The 21,283-nt window shown below is 33.1% G+C and overlaps 2 protein-coding genes across 4 annotated transcripts; both read right to left on the bottom strand.

The window, feature by feature from the left end:
* Positions 1–2,084: 2,084 nt before the first annotated feature.
* Positions 2,085–6,908, bottom strand: LOC129306612 (two-pore potassium channel 3-like). Its single transcript, XM_054947289.1, is given in 4 exon segments — positions 2,085–2,735; positions 5,484–5,769; positions 5,772–5,819; positions 5,822–6,908. Coding segments are annotated over 4 exon segments (1,242 nt in total). The 5' UTR covers positions 6,579–6,908; the 3' UTR covers positions 2,085–2,584.
* A 6,598-nt stretch (positions 6,909–13,506) lies between these two features.
* Positions 13,507–19,391, bottom strand: LOC129306146 (uncharacterized). 3 transcript variants are annotated; one of them, XM_054946532.1, is made up of 8 exons: positions 19,216–19,391; positions 18,304–18,369; positions 18,149–18,198; positions 17,918–17,982; positions 15,801–15,892; positions 14,375–14,446; positions 14,140–14,201; positions 13,507–13,841 (listed from the first exon to the last, which is right to left on the bottom strand). In XM_054946532.1, exons 1-7 carry the CDS (start codon positions 19,216–19,218, stop codon positions 14,166–14,168), a joined length of 384 nt encoding a protein of 127 aa, XP_054802507.1. In that variant the 5' UTR covers positions 19,219–19,391; the 3' UTR covers positions 13,507–13,841; positions 14,140–14,165. The 3 variants fall into 3 exon arrangements, with proteins under 3 accessions (XP_054802507.1, XP_054802505.1, XP_054802506.1); XM_054946530.1 differs by having other exon boundaries at positions 13,597–14,201; positions 19,216–19,387; XM_054946531.1 differs by lacking the exon at positions 13,507–13,841 and having other exon boundaries at positions 14,150–14,290; positions 19,216–19,390.
* Between the last annotated feature and the right edge of the window lie 1,892 nt (positions 19,392–21,283).

The following is a 21,283-nucleotide window of genomic DNA, read 5'->3' as shown; positions in this document are numbered from 1 at the left end:
GTCTTCGAAAGTCTAGGCTACAAAGAGAGTTGGCTTATCATGATTACTTGAAAGAAACAGAGCACACTGGAGACTGGACTATATCAAATCTACAACTTCCCACAACGTGTTTTTGTCTCCAAATTTTAAGCTATAATTAGCATCTGAGTGAATTTTCCAATATGAAGGCTCAGAATAATGATTGTGAAAAGGGAAAAAGAAAATGCAATTTTGAAGCAGCCTTTGAAGAACGAAAACCAAACCCATCCACCTAATTCATTGTTTTATCAGTTCATATAAATCCCTTTTCATACTGCATAATCCAAAAGGTTAAGCTTGTCAGCTTTATTATATCATAATCTAAAATCCAAGAGGCTCACAATCACACACACCTAATTCCAACCTCTTTCCAATATTTATAATCAGTTACATCTCATGCCATTTTTTTTATATGTCAGTTTGGTAAAATAATATCAGTTCTTCATCTCAGCCTCTTCCTAGATCTCCTACTAATGTCAAACAGTTTACGCGTAGAATTTGGTGATCAAGAATGTTTCTAATGGTGAGCGTGAAAGTTTCTTGGAAGGATATCCAGTCATAGATGAACCTAGTCACAAAAAGGCATTCAAACATGGAAAAGACTTTTCACTGAGAATCAATTCCTGCATACTTACAAGTCTTCTTATAATTGATTTGATTCACTTAATCTTTCAGAAGCCGATCTAACTATAAATTTATTTGCTGGTATCTTTTTCTGTAATACATATATATATATATATATATATATATATTTCCTACTGGTCAGAGTATTGCAGAAGCATCCAATAATGGGGTGCCTTTCACAGACACCATCGGCTATTTTTGTCATTTCTGTATGTTTGGTGGCTTGCTTCCATCAAACACCCAAAAGACCATTCCTAAATAGAAACAACTTGTGGAAGTGGGAGAAAAACCCTCAAGTTGAGCAGATGAGAAGGATTGAAGAAGTCAAAAGGTTCAGATAAAATTTTAGGAAACTCCAAAACTTGTCAAAGATGTCAAGCTTTTCTAGCAAACTTGTTGGCCCTCCTCTTAAATGCATCATAACCCAGTTAGTATAACTGTCATAGGGGCCTGCCTGCAAAAATTAATTCCTACAGCACCTCCTTTCCTTTCTGAGAGTCGAGGGAAATAATTTAAAATGCTGTTGTTATTTTTTCTTGGTCATGAATATAAAATAGCCATAAGCTCCCCTGTTTCTGAGTTTTGTAGTAGATATCAAGTCAAATAATGTATCTTTTGGTGCAAAACAGAGGGGCCATGAAATCAAATGAGGAATAAAAATTAATTATCAAGTACAACACAGTTTCCTCTAAGATATTTGGGCGATACAAGTAAAGCTTCAGGCGCTTACCAGGCCTGAACCATGCTGCAAGTTTTCCCCCACTTTGATTTATAAATTCTCAGACCTTATAAAACGTCAGAGACAATGTTCAACAAACTCGCAATTGATTAACTAGTGGTCCCACCGTCCTGCTATTATTACCTTTGGACCTTGGACACCATCTCAATCAAATGAAATTTTTTCTTCTTTTGCTTTGTTTCCATCTTCCTAAGCCAAAGAAAAATAAAATGAATGCAGGAGGCCTCACATGCAGATACAGACGTTATTGTCAGAGACAAATGAAAAGAAATAGGACAGATTCCGCGTACAGCGAGGTATTTGTAGGGGACAATGAAGGATGGCCAAGCAATCCTTATCAAAACAGATTGAGTTGAATGAAGCCCGCATGGTTTATGTTTTTGTTTTTCAGGAATGGGACGCGGACACATACATTATACGGTCATGACTTTATTTTCTTGAATGAATCACTTTTCTTTTCCTCAACCAAAATTAGAAAAATGTCGCCGGTCTATCCAATATTAAAGAACAATTCATGCCAAAATCAATTTAACTTTACCAATGAAGAAGGAAGGAAAAGTAATATTGAATAGGAATTATTTTGTATTTCTATTAGCATTTAGTGTTAAACAACCACAGGAATAATTTACCCCCCCCCCAAAAAAAAAAAAAAAAAAACGAATGCACGCGTGCATACGTCAGCAGAAATACATGATTCGAGAGCTGTGTAAGAAGTATCACTTTAAGCAACTTATCAATGTATACAAATCCTAAAAGACAGAGAAGCTCAGAAGCAATAACGCACAAGAATAAACTCAACTCGTTACTCACAGATTTCTTACAAAATAATAATTGGCTTAAACTACCGAGTACCGCTTCATGGTTCACAAGCTATCTCTGATAAATTAGGCATTTCTACAAGTAGTAAAAGCAAAATACTTGCAAGGTAAACTTCCTCCTGTAAACATTCAGGAAATCACAGCTCTTGCAATCTTTTTCCGCAGACGCTTCATCTAGTTGAGATGATTATGATGAAAGGGCGAGAAAGAATTCAATAGCAAGCAGCTTGAGAATAACATATATCTATACATACATATATATATATAATGTATATCTATGTACGCATGTATGTATCCCTGAACTGAAAATCCCCGCGTGGAACTTGAGAATCTAATATCCCTCTTTTCAACGGGCATCACAGTAGAATGGGACTGTTTACTAATACTACAGCCGTTGACCCTCCATAAGATCAGCTAGAGTTATTTTTCCACAGTTGCCGGCATCTATCTTTTCAAATTTCTCACAAATCTGCAAAATATCTTTGTCTGAAACCATCCCCATCTCCTTGAGCTTGTAAATAACATATTCTGATTTACTGCGAGAAAAACAGCACATGCTTGTCAACAATCCCTGATTATGAAATGAGGTAAAGCCGAATCTGCCAGAAAACAATCAGAAAATGTGTATACAAAACAATTATTTGATAATTTCCTCTTTCTGCAATCTGAAACAGAGAATCAAAGAGTCTCTTGAAAATTATAGATTTCAACCATCCAGGAATGTGAGAGCAATAGAACAGCTATGTCAAAAACAATTCATCAAACTTGATATCATAATTCCAGCAACCATCCATTAAAATAGCTAATTGTATTACTTTGTTAAGGCAATAAAGCAAACTCAATAATCATGATTCAACCATGAAATAGATCTACCAAATAGATCACATTAAAATAATAACCAACCACCATCAATAATGATGATTATAGTGTTTTAGAAAACTATACATGTTTGATTATGTTTCACCTCTATAATAAAAATGGCACGCCTTAAATAATAACACTGAACACTTGGACTTTCTAAAAAATATATATATAAGCCTAAATTTAAAATCATTTTTATCAATCACCGTATCTCTAAGTAGGAGCTAGCACCAAGGGAAATTTATGTAAGTGAAACTAATCTCTCGATGTGTCTGTGTGCGCACATGAAATACCAAAATTCTAATGTGGAACACGTTTAATCCATGTTTTAGAGATCCACAAGCAGGCTAGCTACTCTCTATTATACTGGTGAAATAACTTTCTATTTGAAGTCTGCCTAAGCAAATCGTTTCTGCAAGACCACCAAATCTGAGAATGAGTTCCATAAAACGTACAACAATAGCTAAAAAATATCATAGGGATTATGCACATCTTGAACTAGATCATAACATTTAACTGCTAAACATTTCATATTTACAACTTTTCCCATGGTACACATGTTAGTGTATGTGTGGGAGGTGACGGTATGCTGCATACACGATTGAGATATTTTTTTATAAGCTTAGCCTACATGGAGAATATTTTGTTCAACAATATAAACAAGGTATGTGAAGTAAAATATACAGAAAGTAATGAGGAGTTGATGCTAGTTAACACAATGGAGAATGATGAACCCACAAGTAGGATAATCTTTTTTATGATAATCTAAGGAGATTAAATTTTCCGCACTAAAATTAAGATGCCAAACTTCGTAATCAGACTATAGTTCAAGAGGTTACATGTAATTCCTCTAAATACAATGATGAATGACGTTTAATAAATTAATAACTAGTTCCAAATGGGATTCTTCGAGCATGTTCTAATTGTCTATGAACGAGACACATGTAAAAAATTTATCCAGATGGTTTGAATAAAATAAAAAAAAAATACATGCATGCATGCATATATATCCAGGTGGAACTACATTTGCATGAACATCTATGATATTTTAACTTATGAAACTACCAAGCATCCAAGATCAGAGAAGTAGCAAAAATAAATGAACCTCCCAAAGCTGCAACTGCAAACAATGACTATTCTGAACCGTAAAATTGAGAACTAGTTTGAATTAATACTTATTTAAATCTGCAGTCCACCAAACACTAAATTAAAAGTATAACTAAAGATGAAGTAGTCCACCCTCTATTTTCCTCTCAAGAAAAGCTGAAAGTGCACTACTCTCTTCCGTAAACTTGGCTATCAAGTGCAGTTCTCCAAAGTCAATTCCCATAAAGACTGACAATTGTTGTATTTGCGAGTTACTAAAGATCTGTAAACCTAGCTCCCCACACAGTGTAACAGGTATAAACGAAGTACACCAAAATACTCTGAAAACTTGCCATTTAAAACACTATTCATTGCAAAATATGAATATAACATCCCTAAAAATGACTTAATTTATCTGGTTCAGCCATGCTGGACAAATTTTCTTTTCATGTTTCTCACTTTGCTCATTAGTTCATGCTACATGATATATGTTTGTTAATCCCTCACTCTATTGTGAAATCTTTCAGACCTTAACAATAATATGGGCTCAATGACGGTGACAATTAGGTGCCCAACAAGGGGAATACCTCAACAACAGTAAAACTACTTAAAATTAAGTTTTGATTGGCATTTTATCTATCTTCCCCTGCAAATAATAATAGTTTCATTTGGACTAGTTTAATCCATACATTACTCAAGCAGGCTTTTTCAGCTAAACAATAAATACCAAAGACAGAAAAGCAGAATGCAGGACAGCAAATCGTTCCCTTCAGAGATACAGGAGTACAAGAACCTCTAATGTATAAAACTACTGTTCTAAGGTCTCAATCCAAGACAACTAGTCCAATTGATCAGAAGACATGAATGAAAAGACTATAATGAAAAGACTTAACAGTTAAAACAAAATCTAACTCTCACAACAACATAATTGATCAGAAGATTTGATAGCCACTGTATTAGAGTATAAAGCATTTAAACCACTTGAATCACTACCCCAAGCATAAAAAACAAACTTCCCTGTTAGCATTTACATTATATAAATCCAGATTTAATACATAGAACACAAAGAGACGCACTTAAGATCCACACTCCAAGACATTACATAACTGAACCAACTTCTTAAATTCTAGTAAGTTCCGCGAGCATCTAAAGTATATGTGATCTCGTGGTGATAAAAGTAATGGAAAGATCTTTTTTTGAAAGAAAAAGATCTGCTAAAATTGGCAAGCATCTAAACTGTAAACAACTGAGCACTATACTGTTAATAGCAGTTATATGCTTATATTAAATCTAATAAGGATTCAACATCAGAAAAACGAACATGTAAGACAGCATACCTCACAAAGCCATTATTGTCGATATCTGCAGCAAGAAACTCAGAGATAGTCATATCCTGACCAAGAATCCACTTTGACATCCTCCTGTGCCGCTTAGCCACTCTTGCCTCAGCCAAATACAAGAATGCCCGGGCCACTGCAAGTGTTGATACAAGCAACCATATAGCAGCAAAGATGCGACCAGTCAGTGTCTTGAATGCATGGTCACCATACCCTACAGTTGTTACTGACATAACTGAAAGATAAAAAGAATCCAACAACCCAAGCCCTTCCACAAAATGCATAACCCAAACCCAATTCCAATACAAAGGACGACAACTCCCAATGCCAAAGACCCTTCAACCTAATCCTCATTCTCCCTTTCTTCACATCAATTATATATGATCTCGCATCTTTCTCAATCCCAGCCTTTGTCTTCACAGCTTGAAGCAAGTGATTCTCCTGCAGATCAAGAACATAACTGACCATCCCGCTGAGCAGTATGTCAATAAACCCAAAACCCACCAGTACAAACAATATAGAAAACAGTTTTGTTGCTGTGCTATTTGGAGTAATATCACCATAGCCTATTGTGCACATTGTCACTATACAAAAATATAAAGCGTCCACAACAGGATGAGTTTCAGTTGCTGAAAAATTATGACGATTGAACCAATAAATAACCACCCCCAACAACAAATACATTATAAGAAGAATAACAGCTTGACGAACAATCGACTGGGAACTAAATTGTGGTCTAACAACAGGCCCCTGGTGATTAAAATCGCTGATTACCGCCATAGCCGGGGCGGTTTTAGAGCGATGAAGATTAGTCTTGTGAACTGGGAAATTGGGGTCAATAAGCCAAGACTGTTGGGGCTGTGTATCTTGAGGGTCCTGTGAAGAAGAGGAGGGTCTTGGGGAATTAAGGGTAAGTGTTAAGGCCTCAAGCAAGGGGGAAGAACCTGCTGGGGAAGAAGAGCCAAAGATAAGGCGGTCCTTAATCGCCGAAGGGGTAAGAGGAAGAACGACCTCATCGTGCTCCGGCAAAGGGCATAGCGGCGGCGGTGGCTTCTTTCGGGGGCTGGCATATGGGAGCAGAGGCTCCTTCTCCATATTGGTCGGCTTCAAAAACTGCTCTTCCGTTCACAAGACTACAGAGAACTGCGAGAAGACTGTGAACTGAGGCGGGTTTAAGATCCTGGAATGGGTTTCAAGAAGTGATTCAATTACAGAACATAGCAGAAACTGGTGGTGGTAAATCAAATGAAATAAGAAGAAAACACAGCATTAAGTGGGTCCAAGAAAAAAGGAAATTTGGCCTTTCGTCACAATTAGTCTTCGATTAAGACGGTGGTCGATACGGAAAACGGAAAACGTCAATGATTAATTGAGAGACAAATTTAGAGTGTGACAAAACAAGCATGAAATGTAGGTACGGTGCTTGCGTCCTGTTGCTGAGTAAAAAGATTATGAATTTAAGATCCGGATTTAGATTGAATCCTGCTAGTTCGATTCATTACTACGTGTCACAACCACGCGCTCCCTATTGGCGCGTGAGGTTTCTCTTTAAGTTTGAGGTCATTCATCCGGCATGTTCTGACAGGGGGAGAGGGACTGCCTTTGACTTTTTCATTGTTCTTTCTTTTTTTTTTTTTTCCTGAAATATTTTTAGTCGGATTATTGGTGAGAAAAATAATAAATTAGACATATTTTCAACTCCATCTGTAATAATCACCAATAAAAAAGAACTTAACAGCCCATTATCAATAGTTTCTATAAAAATGAAAATTTTAAAAAAATTTAAAAAGTGAGAAAATTGTAAATAAGTGAAATATGATTTGGAATAGAAATTTATTTTTTATTTCATTAAGAAAATAAGAAAATTTTGCAAAACGGATTATTAAAAAATTTCATTAGCTTATTATCGTTATCTTATTTTTACTTTTTTTTTTTATAACATGAGGAGTAGACCCTGTCGAATCCTATTATTCCTGTTGGATCTTATTTTTGCCTTTTTCACTCACATTTATTTTATTTTGATTGATCAGTTAAATCCTTAATAAATAATGCACTGTATGGTTGGCAAAAAATAATAATAATAATAACATACACTATGGGGTTTGATTAAGTAGAACTGTAAGTTTAACATCTTAGATTACTATTTTTAATTGTATTTGTATTCACTTGCGCATTTTTGTGTTTCATTTAAAAATTCCATCGCCTATTTTCTTATTTCGCCTTTTCTCTCACACGTTTATTTTGATTAATCTGTTAAATCCTTAATGAATAATACACTGTATGGGTTTGATTAGGTAGTGACGCAGCGCATTAGCCAGCTTGTTCCGTTTATTGTAAATTTTATATTTTACATTATTACTGTTATTAATTGTGTTTATAGCCATTCATGTATCTGTTTATATATTCATTTATCTTTATAATTTACATTAAATTCTTACATCTTCCAAATAATTTTTAGTTTTATACACGTATTGATTGATATCGCATTTAATTTTATCTTAAAATCACTTCCACACTAAACGTTAACGAAGAAGGGTTATTTTGTTGGAAAAAATTTATATATTTAACTTTATATACACCTAAAGTGCTTGTTTTCGTTTAAGTCAAGTCATTTATAGATTTATTTTATAATACATGCTTATTATTAATATTATTAACACATTAAATTCACTTGTTTTGGTTTAATTGGATAAAAGCACATTATGAGAAATACTTAATAGGCCAAACGTATGACATCATTTATAATCTGTTCAATTAAAATATTTTAAGTAATTTAAATAAAATGTTGTGTCACTTTTTAAAATTAATTTTATTTTTATAGCAGAATACATATTTAATTTTTTTTTGTCTTTTTTCTCTCTACTATCATTAATATTAGAATCAGTTTATATTTAATGCCATTCAAATATCATGTTTTTATTAAATAAACTATAAATGACCTGATATACCTGATCCACCTAAATATTTCTCAACACATTAAATATATATAAAGATAAGTATATAAACCATACCCCATTTTGTTTTAGTATGAGGATTCAATGGTTTTTCATGCGTAATCTTCATTTTCTTGATTCATCAGTAATATAATTATTATTTTTTAAGCCAACATCAGTAATATAATTTTAACTTTCATGATCCTTCATAATAATTAATATTTCTTTTTAGTCCTGGGTTATATTTTTTTTCTACGAAGAACTATTTCAACATTTTCTATACTCACTTAGCGGGAAGAACTTCTTTATATTCACAACAAATGTCCTGCATAAAAACGGGAAGAAAAGAACCTGCTATTCTATTAAAGAACTAAATTCATATTAGGGTTACTCTTGCTTTTAAACTTTAATTGCAGATTTTAAAGAAAAAGTTCAAGAGAAAAATGACAATTAATTCTTATAAAAATATTAAAAAATGCAAATGATGAGACTCACATAATGACTATTAAGCATACTAACATCAAGGACAAAAATGACCCACATAATGTTGTTCAAGGACAAAAATGACCCAGTGTCAAGTGCAGGGTAAAAGTGACCCGCGCTTAGTCCTTTATATTAAATTACTCTAATAATTACTTCATCAGTTTAGTATCATTAATTAGCATCATGTTAAAAAATATAAAAAAATTAATCATTCAGTCTTTATAGTTTTAACCTAATTGTAACTCAGTTTTTAAATTTTAACTTATTATAACTCAATCCTTATAATTTTAACTAGATTTTAATTTAGTTTTTAAACTTTATCTCTTGCCATTTAGTCCTTATAATTTCAACTATTTAAATATTTATCCTTATATTTTAAAAGAAAAAATCATACAGATTAAAAATATTTTAAAATTTTAATATTTAAAAGGGTTTAGCAATTTATAATATTAGTAATAAATGTTAACATAATTTTAATATTCATAATTTCATTTTTTAAAATAGAGAGATTAATATTTAAATGAATAAAAATACAAGTATTTAGTTGCAGGAATTAAAGTTTAAAGAATGAATTACAATATGATCAAAACTTTAAGGATTGAATTATAACGAGTTAAAATTTAAAGATTAAATTACAACTAAGTTAAAATTACAATGACTAAATGATTAATTTTTTTCAAAAATATAAAACATTGCAAGTCTTTCAAGATATAATTAATTAGATTTATATACTTTAAAACCTATTAAATAAAAATAAAGATGAAAGAAATGTATAATTCTAAATAACACTAACTAATTTATTGAAGACATAAATTGATTAGAAATGCTTGAAATGCTTTATAAGATAGAACGATTAGATTCTTTGGGACCTAAGTGTAATTTAAAATTGAGATAAAAAGACAAAATACCTCCATTAAATATATACATACATACATACATACATTATATTACTTAAATAATTTATAACTATTTCACTAACGATTTATAATTATAATTTCAACATTTTACAGCTATAAATTATTGATGAAATATTTATTAGTAACACATGATTGATTAATTATTAGACATGTAAAATTACAGTTGTAAAAATTATAATTATAATTATAAATTACTGATGAAGTAATTATAAATTAATTATTTGATTGATGTAATATATGTTTTATAAGAGTCTTATTATCTTTACAGTCTAATTTTAAATTATACTTAAATTTTAGCTATAATTTTTAAATTTTATAAAATTTATTTATAAATAAATTTACTCCACAAAATTATACATAATTTTTTTAAAAAAATATTCAATTATATCAAAAAATACATGATATTCATGATACTTTGCAGTGGGGAATTGAGTATTGACCAAGTCGGAGCCTCTAATGCGCTTTCTCCACCGTTTGGCCTCTCTTAGCGTGATGTGCGTCAATCGTTTTATGCACTGATTTCAATTAAACCGAAATGAAATGTCAACGCTTATTTATTCATTGGCCACCTCAATGCCAGTTCCAAAGAATCAAAACATTCTTTTTTAAAATATATATATATATATATATATATATATATATATATATATAGCTGGTTATGGTTGGCAGACAGCTCTCTTGCTTGGCTTTTACTACTCAGACATTCCCATATACTTCATGATCTCGATGCTTGATCATGATGTCCATTTCTAGGTGGCAAAATTCCTAAATCATTGAATCATGAACAGGTCAATGATTAATTAGTTTAATAGTAATATTTTACAAACCAAGTTGATCACATACCAAATTTATTTCTTTTTTTTTTTTTTACTTAACGTGCCAATTTCAGCCTTGGAATGTTTGCTCTTCTTGAAAGTTGACTCCAAAGCTACAACTGGAAGATGTTAGTGGGTTCTACTTCCAAGCAGCAATAACATTATAATTGACTTTAAATAAACGTGGATTATGTAATTTAATTCAAGTTGGGCAATATAACTAAACATAAATTAAGGAAGCTAATAATTCGAGTGGCTTGAACTTATTTAGATCTAATTAAAAATACTCGCATTTATAAAAAAAAGCATGTATAATCAAACCTAACCGTAACATCCTCAAGCTTCGAGTTTATTCAAAGTGGCCTTAATAAATGAAATTTTTAAAATTATTTTCCTCTTTTTTAACCAATTTTATTTTTTAACTTAAAAATTAAAAATATTCAAACAGTATAAACTAAATTACACACTATAAAATGTAAGATTGAGGGTCATTTTTACCTTCAATTTTACCCAAAAGGTTATTAGGAATTCTAAACTTAACTATGAGTTAATTTTGTCCATCAACATAAAAATTTCCTACTTCCTTATCATGTTAAAAACGCTTAACATTCATTTATTATCAATGGATCTCACTATTTTTTAATATTTTATTGAATTAAAGGTCATTTTAATCCCTCAACTTTTATTTGAAAGGTTAGTAGACACCCTCAACTAAAATATTTCATAACAAAAACATTAACAATATGTAATATGAGACTCACTAATGTTTAACAAACATCAGAAAATAACAAGGTGATGGAGGAGAAAATCTTTAAAGTTGAAAAAAAAAAATTGATCTATAATTGAGTTTAAAATCCCAATAACTTTATTGGGTAAATTTAAGGAGAAAAAATAACCCTTAACCCTTGACCATATGAGATAAGTCATAAAAATTACATCAATATTAAAAATAAAATTTAGAAAGTATATCCATCAACAAGGTCTTTTATTATTTTTTTCCCACTTCCTTGAATACCTGTAATTTTTTTAAATTATTTTTTCTTGTCTTTTTTGAGCCAATTTTAAGTACTCCCCTAGTTCTCTTATTCATTGCACAATCCAAACCATTGACCCTTTGTGTCAATACTTCACCTTACTTATCACCCACCCCGATCCTCAACCTCAACTATCAAAAATGGTTCAAAAATGTAGTTTTCATCTACAAACCAACCAAAGCCTTCATCTACACTACGCACGACCCTAACTCAATCCATCTTCTACGTCACGCTTGCACTTCATCACCCAGAACGCCGACAAGGCACACATTTTCTTCGTCCCATTCTCTCCCTATATTTCCATTTGTACACTTGCCTTTTCATCGGGAACCTACGGGTGGACTTCCCGTACTTGAACTGTGTTTTTGTCTGAACAGAGAAGATAGTGTGAGAGATCGAGAAGCTGAGTGATCTAAGAAGGGAGAAGCTAAATTGGAGATTGGAGAAGGGCTTTTTCCTGGCTTCATAAATGGATGGGAAAGAGAGAGATGGTGAGATCAAAGATGTGAGAAAGACTGAGAACAGAGGTACAATGTTGGAGATTCGCAATCTTTGAAATAACAAAATAATAAATGAAACAAATATACCCAATTCAAACTTGACCTAAATTTTGTTAGGCTCATTCAAATTGTCCAAATAAACTCAAAATATAAAGATTTTCTAAAACTACTTACTCAATACCTCTAAAAATTTTTTAAATTTATTCAAACTAAACCTGAATTACTAGCCCACTACAACTTGTTAAACCAAAGTCAAAGCAACAAGTTAAATCATTTAAATTGAGAAACTAAATTTTACCCCTACATTAAAATATTAATTGCAATTATGTAAGAGAAGACAAAGTTAAACACAACTCAAGATACATTAAGCTATATAAATAAGGCAAGACCAATCATATTTTACAGATTGTCATAGATATTACGATTAGAGGTAGACAAATTCCACCTCATAGATCAAGACTCCAACTCTTTAAATAAAAAAAAATATAATTTTATTTATTTTCAATACAAGGCAGTGGTTAAAAACCATGCAGAAAAACCTCTTAGGTCACATCGACATACAAAAGGTCGGTACAAACAATTAATGGAATATAAAAAATGTGAACTTCCACATTATCGCTACAAGCTTGGTGAGCCCCTCAATTAACACACCTATTCAAATGTAACCATCCAATTTTTCATAGCATATTTTCTAATTTTGTTGATAGTTTTAGTAAGCAAAGATAGAGTTAGAGTAAATATTAACCTTGTTAAACTTTATTCTAACAGATGATAAGACCTTTAAGCATATCCATAAACTCAACAACTGTGCTAAAATGATATACAAAGTATTTCGAAAAGCATGTAATCCAATTCCTTTTGTCATCTAGATGAGCCCACCACAGGCAGATTTTATGTTATTATTAAACAGTCCAAGCTTTTTAAAAAAAAATGAAAAAGAAGCCCAGCTTGTTTAGCCAACTAGGCTTTTAAACATTCGGCTGTTTTAACTTTCACTAAACAGACTGTGCCAGAGCATAGCCACCCATTATGGACATGACATGTTCCCCACCCTACATATGGCCCAAGCTTAAAACATCATAACGCATGGTTCAAAAAAAAAAAAAAAAACGAACGGCATCCTCATACCTGGGTTCATGAAACTAAGGCCAGTTTGGATGGAAGATGTAAAATCCATATGCAATAGGCATTTATGTAAAACTTACCATACATCCTTAATAAACCATAATTTTTATTTTTGTTAAGAACTCGAGATATTTCTCATTTATAAAATTATTTTTTATTTAATTTCTCACCTTATTTCATTCCATTCCGCATGATAGATGAATCATAGCCATCGCATGACATCAACACCACAATATGTGTCTCTCTTGATTCAAATGGAGATTTGAGTTCAGATATGCATAAACGTAAAATATTGATACCGGTAAATTAATCCGGAGCTTGACCTCAGATAAATAAATAAGTTATGAGCACCAATTGGTCATAGACATATTAAACCAGATTTGCGCTTGTCATGTCAGACCACAACCTAAGAAGGAGAAATCTCCATGTCTTCCATGAATCCAATCAGTTCATAAGCTCTCTGCTTAGACTCAACTTGTTGGTTCATTTGCTGAGTCCTCAATGTGCATCGCCCAAACAGGCACCAACAAGCCTCACCAAGCCTGAACAGCCTGTACTCATTTGTGATTATTACATTTAAAAGGTTCTGTGGACGGGAATGTCAAAGTAAACTGTGTATCTCAGGGCATGTTTACGCAAACTATAGATCTCGGAAATGCCACCCACAAGATTGAAATTGTCATACATATGGTTAAGACTGGGTACGAATGAAAATTCTTCCAGAGTAATTCAAACTGGCTAGGGAGAAAAATCAAAACCATAAAATGGAACAGATATGTCTTGCAGCCCATTAACACTATACTGTCTAGTTAAATGCACAATAAAGCATCATATTAATACCCAGCACACCTTTCAAAGGGATATCATAGCAACAGCTAATCATCATCAAGAACACTGTGACGCCTTTGTATCTGAAAAAGTAACAGGATGTATGACACATTGGTAACGGATATCATAGCAACAGTTAATCATCATCAAGAACATTGTGACGCCTTTGTATCTGAAAAAGTAACACGATGTATGACACGGTGGTAACTATACATAACTTGAAAAAGAACAGGATAACCAGTAGTCTACAACTTACTGTAACTTTCGTCTGCTTGGTTGTTTGGTTGTTTATCTGCTCCAGCAATGATATGAGTCTTTCTTCAGAAACCTGCACATGCCATTAAATAGATAATAGAGTGCCCTTCTCTAATTCCTCATATGGAATATGTCCTTCAATTGTTAAATGGATCTTATCTTATTTCTTCTCTTCTCTTTTCCTTCTAAATTATGAACATATGCAAGGGCTCAATTGATTGCTAAAAATGAGCCTTCAAAGAAAGGAATACAAATGAATAATGCAGGCCATAACAACGTTAGTTATAGAAAAGAATAAGAATGATATTATCTTTTATATTTAGTTAACTAAAACTAACGAAGGAAAGGAAAAGCATGATAGAAAAATAACCACAATATCCCTAGGTGAATGAAATAAAAAAATAGCTTCACAAAGAGATTTCTTTGTGAACAGTGATTCAAAATGGTAGGGATCAGCAATTGAGGGGAGAAGATGACATGAGCGGGAGATGTCGTCAGCCAACAGAACAGTGTGGTGAACACGACTGTGGGAATAGGTCAGTTCTCGTGGCTTGAAACAACACTAGGCAGGAGCGGGGGTTGAATTGGACACCTGAAGTGGACACCCGAGTATGTAATGGCCCTGAATAATGCTGCCAACACAAGGGATGTTTAACCCAGATAATTTCAGGCTTTCCATACAATCAGAAATCTGAAAACCTTATCAATGCTGAGGCAGCTTCTTGAACTATTGCGACAGCCAAACTTCATCTCCTATCCAATGGCAATGCCTCTCTAGAGCTCGAGGAGTTGAAGATGATGACCTACTGCTCAATGCCCCTGCTAATCAAGGCATTTTTGTCCTTACATTTTGATTCCCACAAAGAGGTTTTTATTCCTCCAATTTTTAGATGGACTTAGTAATACCTTAAATGGTAGAATGAGGCTTTTCAATGGAATGAAATATCAGGCATTTCAAGAACCAAACAACAGAAGATACAAAACCGCAATTCCTTTAACCCTGAAACTAGTAAGCAAACGACCTAAATTACTTTCCTACAATTTCCTATGCTCAAAAAATTATTCCTTTTCACCTAAGATTGAAGTGCGCCAGTAGTCTTCAACCTTCACAACCATCAAAGACAATAGATAGTTTAAAAAATAAATGAAATAAAATTACTTGTCACAAAATACTATACATTCTCAATAACACAAACCAATAGTTTAGAATGCTATTGACAGTTTACTATCTTTTGTGAGTTTCAATTAGTGTCAACAAGACATAGCATGACACTATAGATTGATTAACATTTTTCAGCATCAAAGATTGTAGAATAATTGGTTGTGCCAGAGCTACAGCGGAGTTCAAAAGGATAGAAAATATAGAAATAAAACCATAATTAGAATTAGAATAGAGAAGTTGCAGCAAATGATAAGATCCAATGTACCTTTTCTGTTATCTGACCCATTTGAGCAGCTCTCAATATGACATCTTCAACACCTCTTGCTTTCTCAGGTTTCACCAAAGCAATTCGAGCAACTACATATAAAAATAGCAACAAACAAAATGGATATAAAAGTGTTAGTTACATACAGAAAATGAAGGGAAAGATCAAAACGTAAATAGAAAATTAGCATGCCATCATCAATCAGCGGAACATGCAAATGAACAATACGATAATACATCATTCCAAAATTCTGATGGAAAAAGTATCATTTAAAAAAATAAGAAAGAAAGAAGAGAGATACAGCATCCAACTCTCTATAGGATACATATTTGGTATATTACCATACGTGTCCATCGTGAAGTGTTTTGTCCTCCCCATTGGTTTGGAATGCCTATACAGCTGACTGATGAAAAGTCCTAATCTTCCTTTTCTACTAAATATGTCTGCGTCTCTTGTTGATCACCTTTCAGGTGAAATAATTGCATCTAATTTTTAGCCTTACTACATCCAAAACTCAACCTCCAAAACATCTTAGATATTTGCTTGTGGCAGTTAAAAGAGAAACATACATGTAGGATTGTTTGAACGTTAGAAATTATACCAGCCCCAAGATCCCTAACTTCACTGAACAGCACTAGAGCATAAAGTCCTGCATTCCCATCATTTTCATCCACAATACTGAATTTGCCTCAACTTCAATTTTCAATATATTAAAACTATAACTTTTGGCCCTTGGAAGTTAATAATCAAATATCAACTAACAATATAGAAATCCAACCACATTCTTAGATCATACCCATCAAGAGCCCCCTCCCCCCCAAAAAAAAAAAAAAAAACAGAGAGAGAGAACAGTCAGAATTTGAGGGAGAGAGGAGGATGAGAGCAGAGAATAAGAAAAAGAGAGAAACACCTCGTCTTGAAACAAAGAACGGCTATTGTCAGTTGATATTCGATTATTTACTTCCAACACTCACAGCGTACAAGATTCATTAATAAGCAAAATTATTATTAATATTATTATTATAGAACTTGGTGAACAAAGAGCATATTTCATTTCACCTACTTTTAGCATTGTTGTTGACTCTTCAGCCTTAACGAAAAAATTGAACTTTCAAAATACAAGAGCTTTTATGTTGAATTAGTCTTGCCATCAATTGGCAGTCCCTATTTCAGAAAATAATAAAAAGTATAAGCTTACTATATGGCATTAGCATCTATTCATTAATTGACACTTGTGGTTAAGTAATAAAAGCTCCACAACAAATGATTGTAAAACTCCAAAATATCCATAATGGGATCCTTTTTTTAAGGTCAAGGAGGATGTGGATTAAACACACATATTATAGTTATTCCTGTCTCCCAACGCCTAATAGAAAATGTAATGCTACAGGTTATTCTTGTGCTTTTAATCATAATCTAACCAGATAATTCTATTCATTGCGCAAATCCTTATCTGACCTTTTTAACAACAAATCACAAAATGCAGGAAAATAGAGTTCATAAGCTTTATAAATCAATATACTTGTAGAGTTCATTTTCCTATCAGACATTTAAATACATGGACCTATTCATGAATAGTTAAACTTGTGACAAATTAACAGTCTATTGTAGATTTTCATATTTTATAGGGGCATATCGGTCATACAAGCTAAAGTTCAAACTTATACCAAATCTAGCAATTTGCATGTTTAATGAGCCAGTTTCGTGACATCTTTCCAACTACAAATTTTGAAGGCAAGCTCATTTGTGAATATAACCCATTTTAGATGCCTTCTCATATATAATTATATAAATATATATATATATATATATATAAAGATGTCTTCTTATTTTCTCACCCCTGTATGCTACAGTTTCTCAGTGCATGTCCCCCAAATTGTCTCAACATAGGAATAACAAAATTATAGAACTGCCAATGGCAACCAAGTAAAAGTAGTACTTTTAATCTTCTGGCCAGACCATCTGTAGAATAGCATTGAATAAAACATCAAATAAAGTTGCTCCTATAAAAATTATCAATTAAATGATCACACCAAAACCCGAAAAAAAATTAAGAGGTCTAATAGATAAAAAATGAGTAGCCAACCAAGAACCCAAAAATTCAGGTATAAACTTACGTCTTTCCCGGGCTTCAGCAGACAATATCTGACTGAGCATCATTTGTCTTCGCTCCTCGGCCTCCCTAAATAAATTGTTTTCTCATTCTGGTGAATAATTTTTCACTCCAAGAAAATATTAAGGCGTACATTAAATGCAGAAAGGGGGACTTTGAAATATAATTTATATTTTATAGAACGAAAAAGAAAAACTAGTGCAATTGTACAAGAGTTTAATATTAAGTGACGGACCTCTTAGCATCTTCCTGAGCCTTCTGCTGTTCAGAGTTTTGTTGACTTCCCTGATAACAAGAATAACATAATCAGCAACATCAACATCAACATACTCTCTCTCTCTCTCTTTCAAAGGAATGAATAAATTTAAAGCTCAATCAGTGACTGCTAACCACGCCTTGCTGAGCCATAAGTTCCTGCATCCTTCTCTTTCTGATCGCTTCCAACTCAGGATCAGCCTGAAAAGAGTACGTAGCCTTATAAATCTAAAGCAGTGCCTAACTAATATATAAGAATACCATGGAATACCACATTTTATGTACAACTTATAATTATAATGATGAAAAGTTGAAAGTTAAACAGCATGCCTACATTAACCCAATGCTTAAAATGCTCACTGCCCAAGTACATGTATTAAACGTTTCAGCATGACAAACGTGCCAACAAGAAACAAAAAACATCCTACAACAAAGACAAGCAATGAAGCAACGTGCTGGTTCCTACCAACAGATGTATCGCAGTGAGTTCACAGACAGCGGGAAACTAGGAACCAAAAATATTAAAGCCCAACTGCACAAGTCAGTTGAGGGGTGCACATTGACAGAAAAACAAGGTCTAACTAATTTTTCAGGGCTGCCTCACGAGTAATTACAGTTAAAAGTAGGTAGACTGGAGAACGACAATAATACTAACTAAGAGAAGTCCAATTAACAAAATATAGAGCACCATAACAGCCCAAATTTACAAATCCACATGGGGATCATGTCAATTAAAGAATTCAAAGTTCAAAGTTGGTAAGGTTGATAGCTCTTATTCAAACTCAAAAACTCACAAAAACTAGCTAGCACCCATTTCAAGCAACATAATCTCCGCCGCCAAATTACCAAAGATGATATCAAGCATAAAAGAGATCAGTGCTAGTCCCTCCCCGACGAAGTCTGCTTATGTCAACACGATATGTTTAGATCATAAAACATTCAAAATCCGGAAACATGTCAAATCCTCAACACCCCGATGCAGCGTTCTTTTGTTTCCAAGGGAAATAAAGCGGAAAATGAAGGGAAGAATTCCATTATTTAACGCACCATTGGTGAGCTGAGCAGAGTAAACCCTAGAGAACCGAATGGGGACTTGCCGATTCACCACCTGGGAGTAGTAGAATAGAGCACCCTCCTCAACAAACTGATCCAGAGAGTTGCAAAGAAAAGGTCGCGTTCGTAAAACGGGATTGCCTTTATCAAAAGTCAGAATTCAAACAGAGAGCCTATCGTGAACCGATCCGAAGGCGTGACGCTTGACAAGTGACAGCCGCGCGTGAGATACTTTGCTCGTTAATGGGCCCACTCTGTTGGCCCGTGTATGAAGCTCACCTTCTAATGGGCTTTTTTGGGCAGCCCCGTTAGTGGGTTTGGTGAGTAATCCATAACATTTTGATTTTACAAAAATTCAAATGGTATTAATTAGTTATAATTTTTATTTTTGCTAAAAATAAATTCTGCATCCCTCGATTAAATCAAAAATTAAAATATCAGGTAATAATCGCGCAATCCAATAAATATTATATGGAAACATTTCATTTTATGCATATTCTCCTTTTTCCACGAAAATTTAAATAAAAATATAAAAAGATATGCGACTAACAATTAATCTTTTTTCCATTTAATCAATAAAATTAATCAATATTCAATTCGGAAAGACACGTTCGCAGATTTCCCTCAGAATAGGTCAAGCAAAGCGATTTAAAAACCTATAATCCGACCAAAAAATTTGAAATTTCTTTGGCATTGAAAACCTGTGACTTGAGAGCAAAGCAATTACGATCTTGTAATAATGCACCCTACATATAGGAGAAACAACAACATCAAGTAGTGGAAGTGTGATGACTCATTTCCATTTAATAATACTTGAGGGTGGAAGCTTTCTTTTGCTAGGGTTGGTGAGTTTCGGCCTTTTTGATGTCCTTAGGAGATATACAACTCTTGGATAAGCTCCTACACTTGCTTTTCTATTCTCTTCATGTTCTTTTTCTTGTCTTTGGGTGGTGTTGGCTTAGATATGAAAATGGTTAGGGGCTGTGCTAAAGTTTCTATCATGCTTATGATTAATGGAAGCTTACTTGGGTATCTTAAGTTTTGGTTAAACCACTAACAAAGGTGTTGAGTTGGTTTGGCGAGATTTATGACAAACCCTAATATGGATTAGCTAATAAATGGTTATTTGCAAGTGTTAATACCCATTGTTGGTTATTGGGAGTCTAATTAAGTTATTGGAGCTTAAGTAATGGAATAGACAATGAATATTATCCTAATATAGGTTTTGGGTTTTAGACTTTGATTAAGGAAATTAATTGTGATTAGTCATAATTAGTCCCTAAAGGCAATTAATATGCTTGAGCTTGTTGGAGGCTCCTTGGTTCATCAAAATGTACTCTTGGCATGGTAAACTAAGGGTTAAAAGTAATTGGAAATTAAATTCTTTTATATGTTTGTTGTTTGCAAATTTTAAATATAAGTATGTTTAGCATGGCAATGAATGGAATTAATGAATAGCTATGTTGAAAGTTAAAAGTTGAGTTGTAGAACTTTACGATGACACTAAGATTTACATGGATTGCTTGTTGATAATATGGCATGGGGAGTTAAAAAGGTATGTTGATGTATATCATATACTTGTCTTGAAATATTATGCTCTATTGAAAGTAGAGCTGCAGCATAAGTTGTTAGATTAATGCTCTCTTTTTGATGTACTGAACTTGACATGATGGTTGTGCTGTGTTAAGTATGATCACGAACATTGGCATATCAGGAATGTATGACTTGGGATTTTTACTAAGTATGATGAGGTGAAATCCGCCTTATTAATTATGATCATGAATGCATATATGTGATAACATCATAAGAGCGTGACTTGAGTTGCATGACTATGGTTAGGTGGGAGTTCACTTATCAGAGAAGGGAGTATGAAATGATAGGTTTGATTGTAATAGTAGAAGAATATGAAGGCAGAGTCAAATCTATATAAGCCCATAAGATCATTCCTATATCAAAACTCAAAAGTAGAAATAGAACACGAAAGCATACCTGAATACATCATCATGTTTTTAAGGTTTGTTTTCTGGATTTGTCATCGGTGAAAACTTTGTATGTTTTCAAG

Source organism: Prosopis cineraria, unplaced genomic scaffold (genome assembly GCF_029017545.1).
Source record: "Prosopis cineraria cultivar Desert tree isolate PC_DT_omini unplaced genomic scaffold, ASM2901754v1 PC3, whole genome shotgun sequence".
Taxonomy (NCBI): domain Eukaryota; kingdom Viridiplantae; phylum Streptophyta; class Magnoliopsida; order Fabales; family Fabaceae; genus Prosopis; species Prosopis cineraria.
Note: the sequence above shows the minus strand (reverse complement) of the source record. Positions and strands in the feature narration are given on the sequence as shown.

Bases quoted from the DNA above. Each gene is read 5' to 3' on its own strand.
- LOC129306146 (XM_054946532.1), bottom strand. The intron at 15,893-17,917 runs GTAAGTTTATAC...TTTTATATGTAG, and splicing joins TGCTGAAGCCCGGGAAAGAC to TTGCTCGAATTGCTTTGGTG. The intron at 14,202-14,374 runs GTAAGTTGTAGA...TTACTTTTTCAG, and splicing joins CCAAGCAGACGAAAGTTACA to ATACAAAGGCGTCACAGTGT.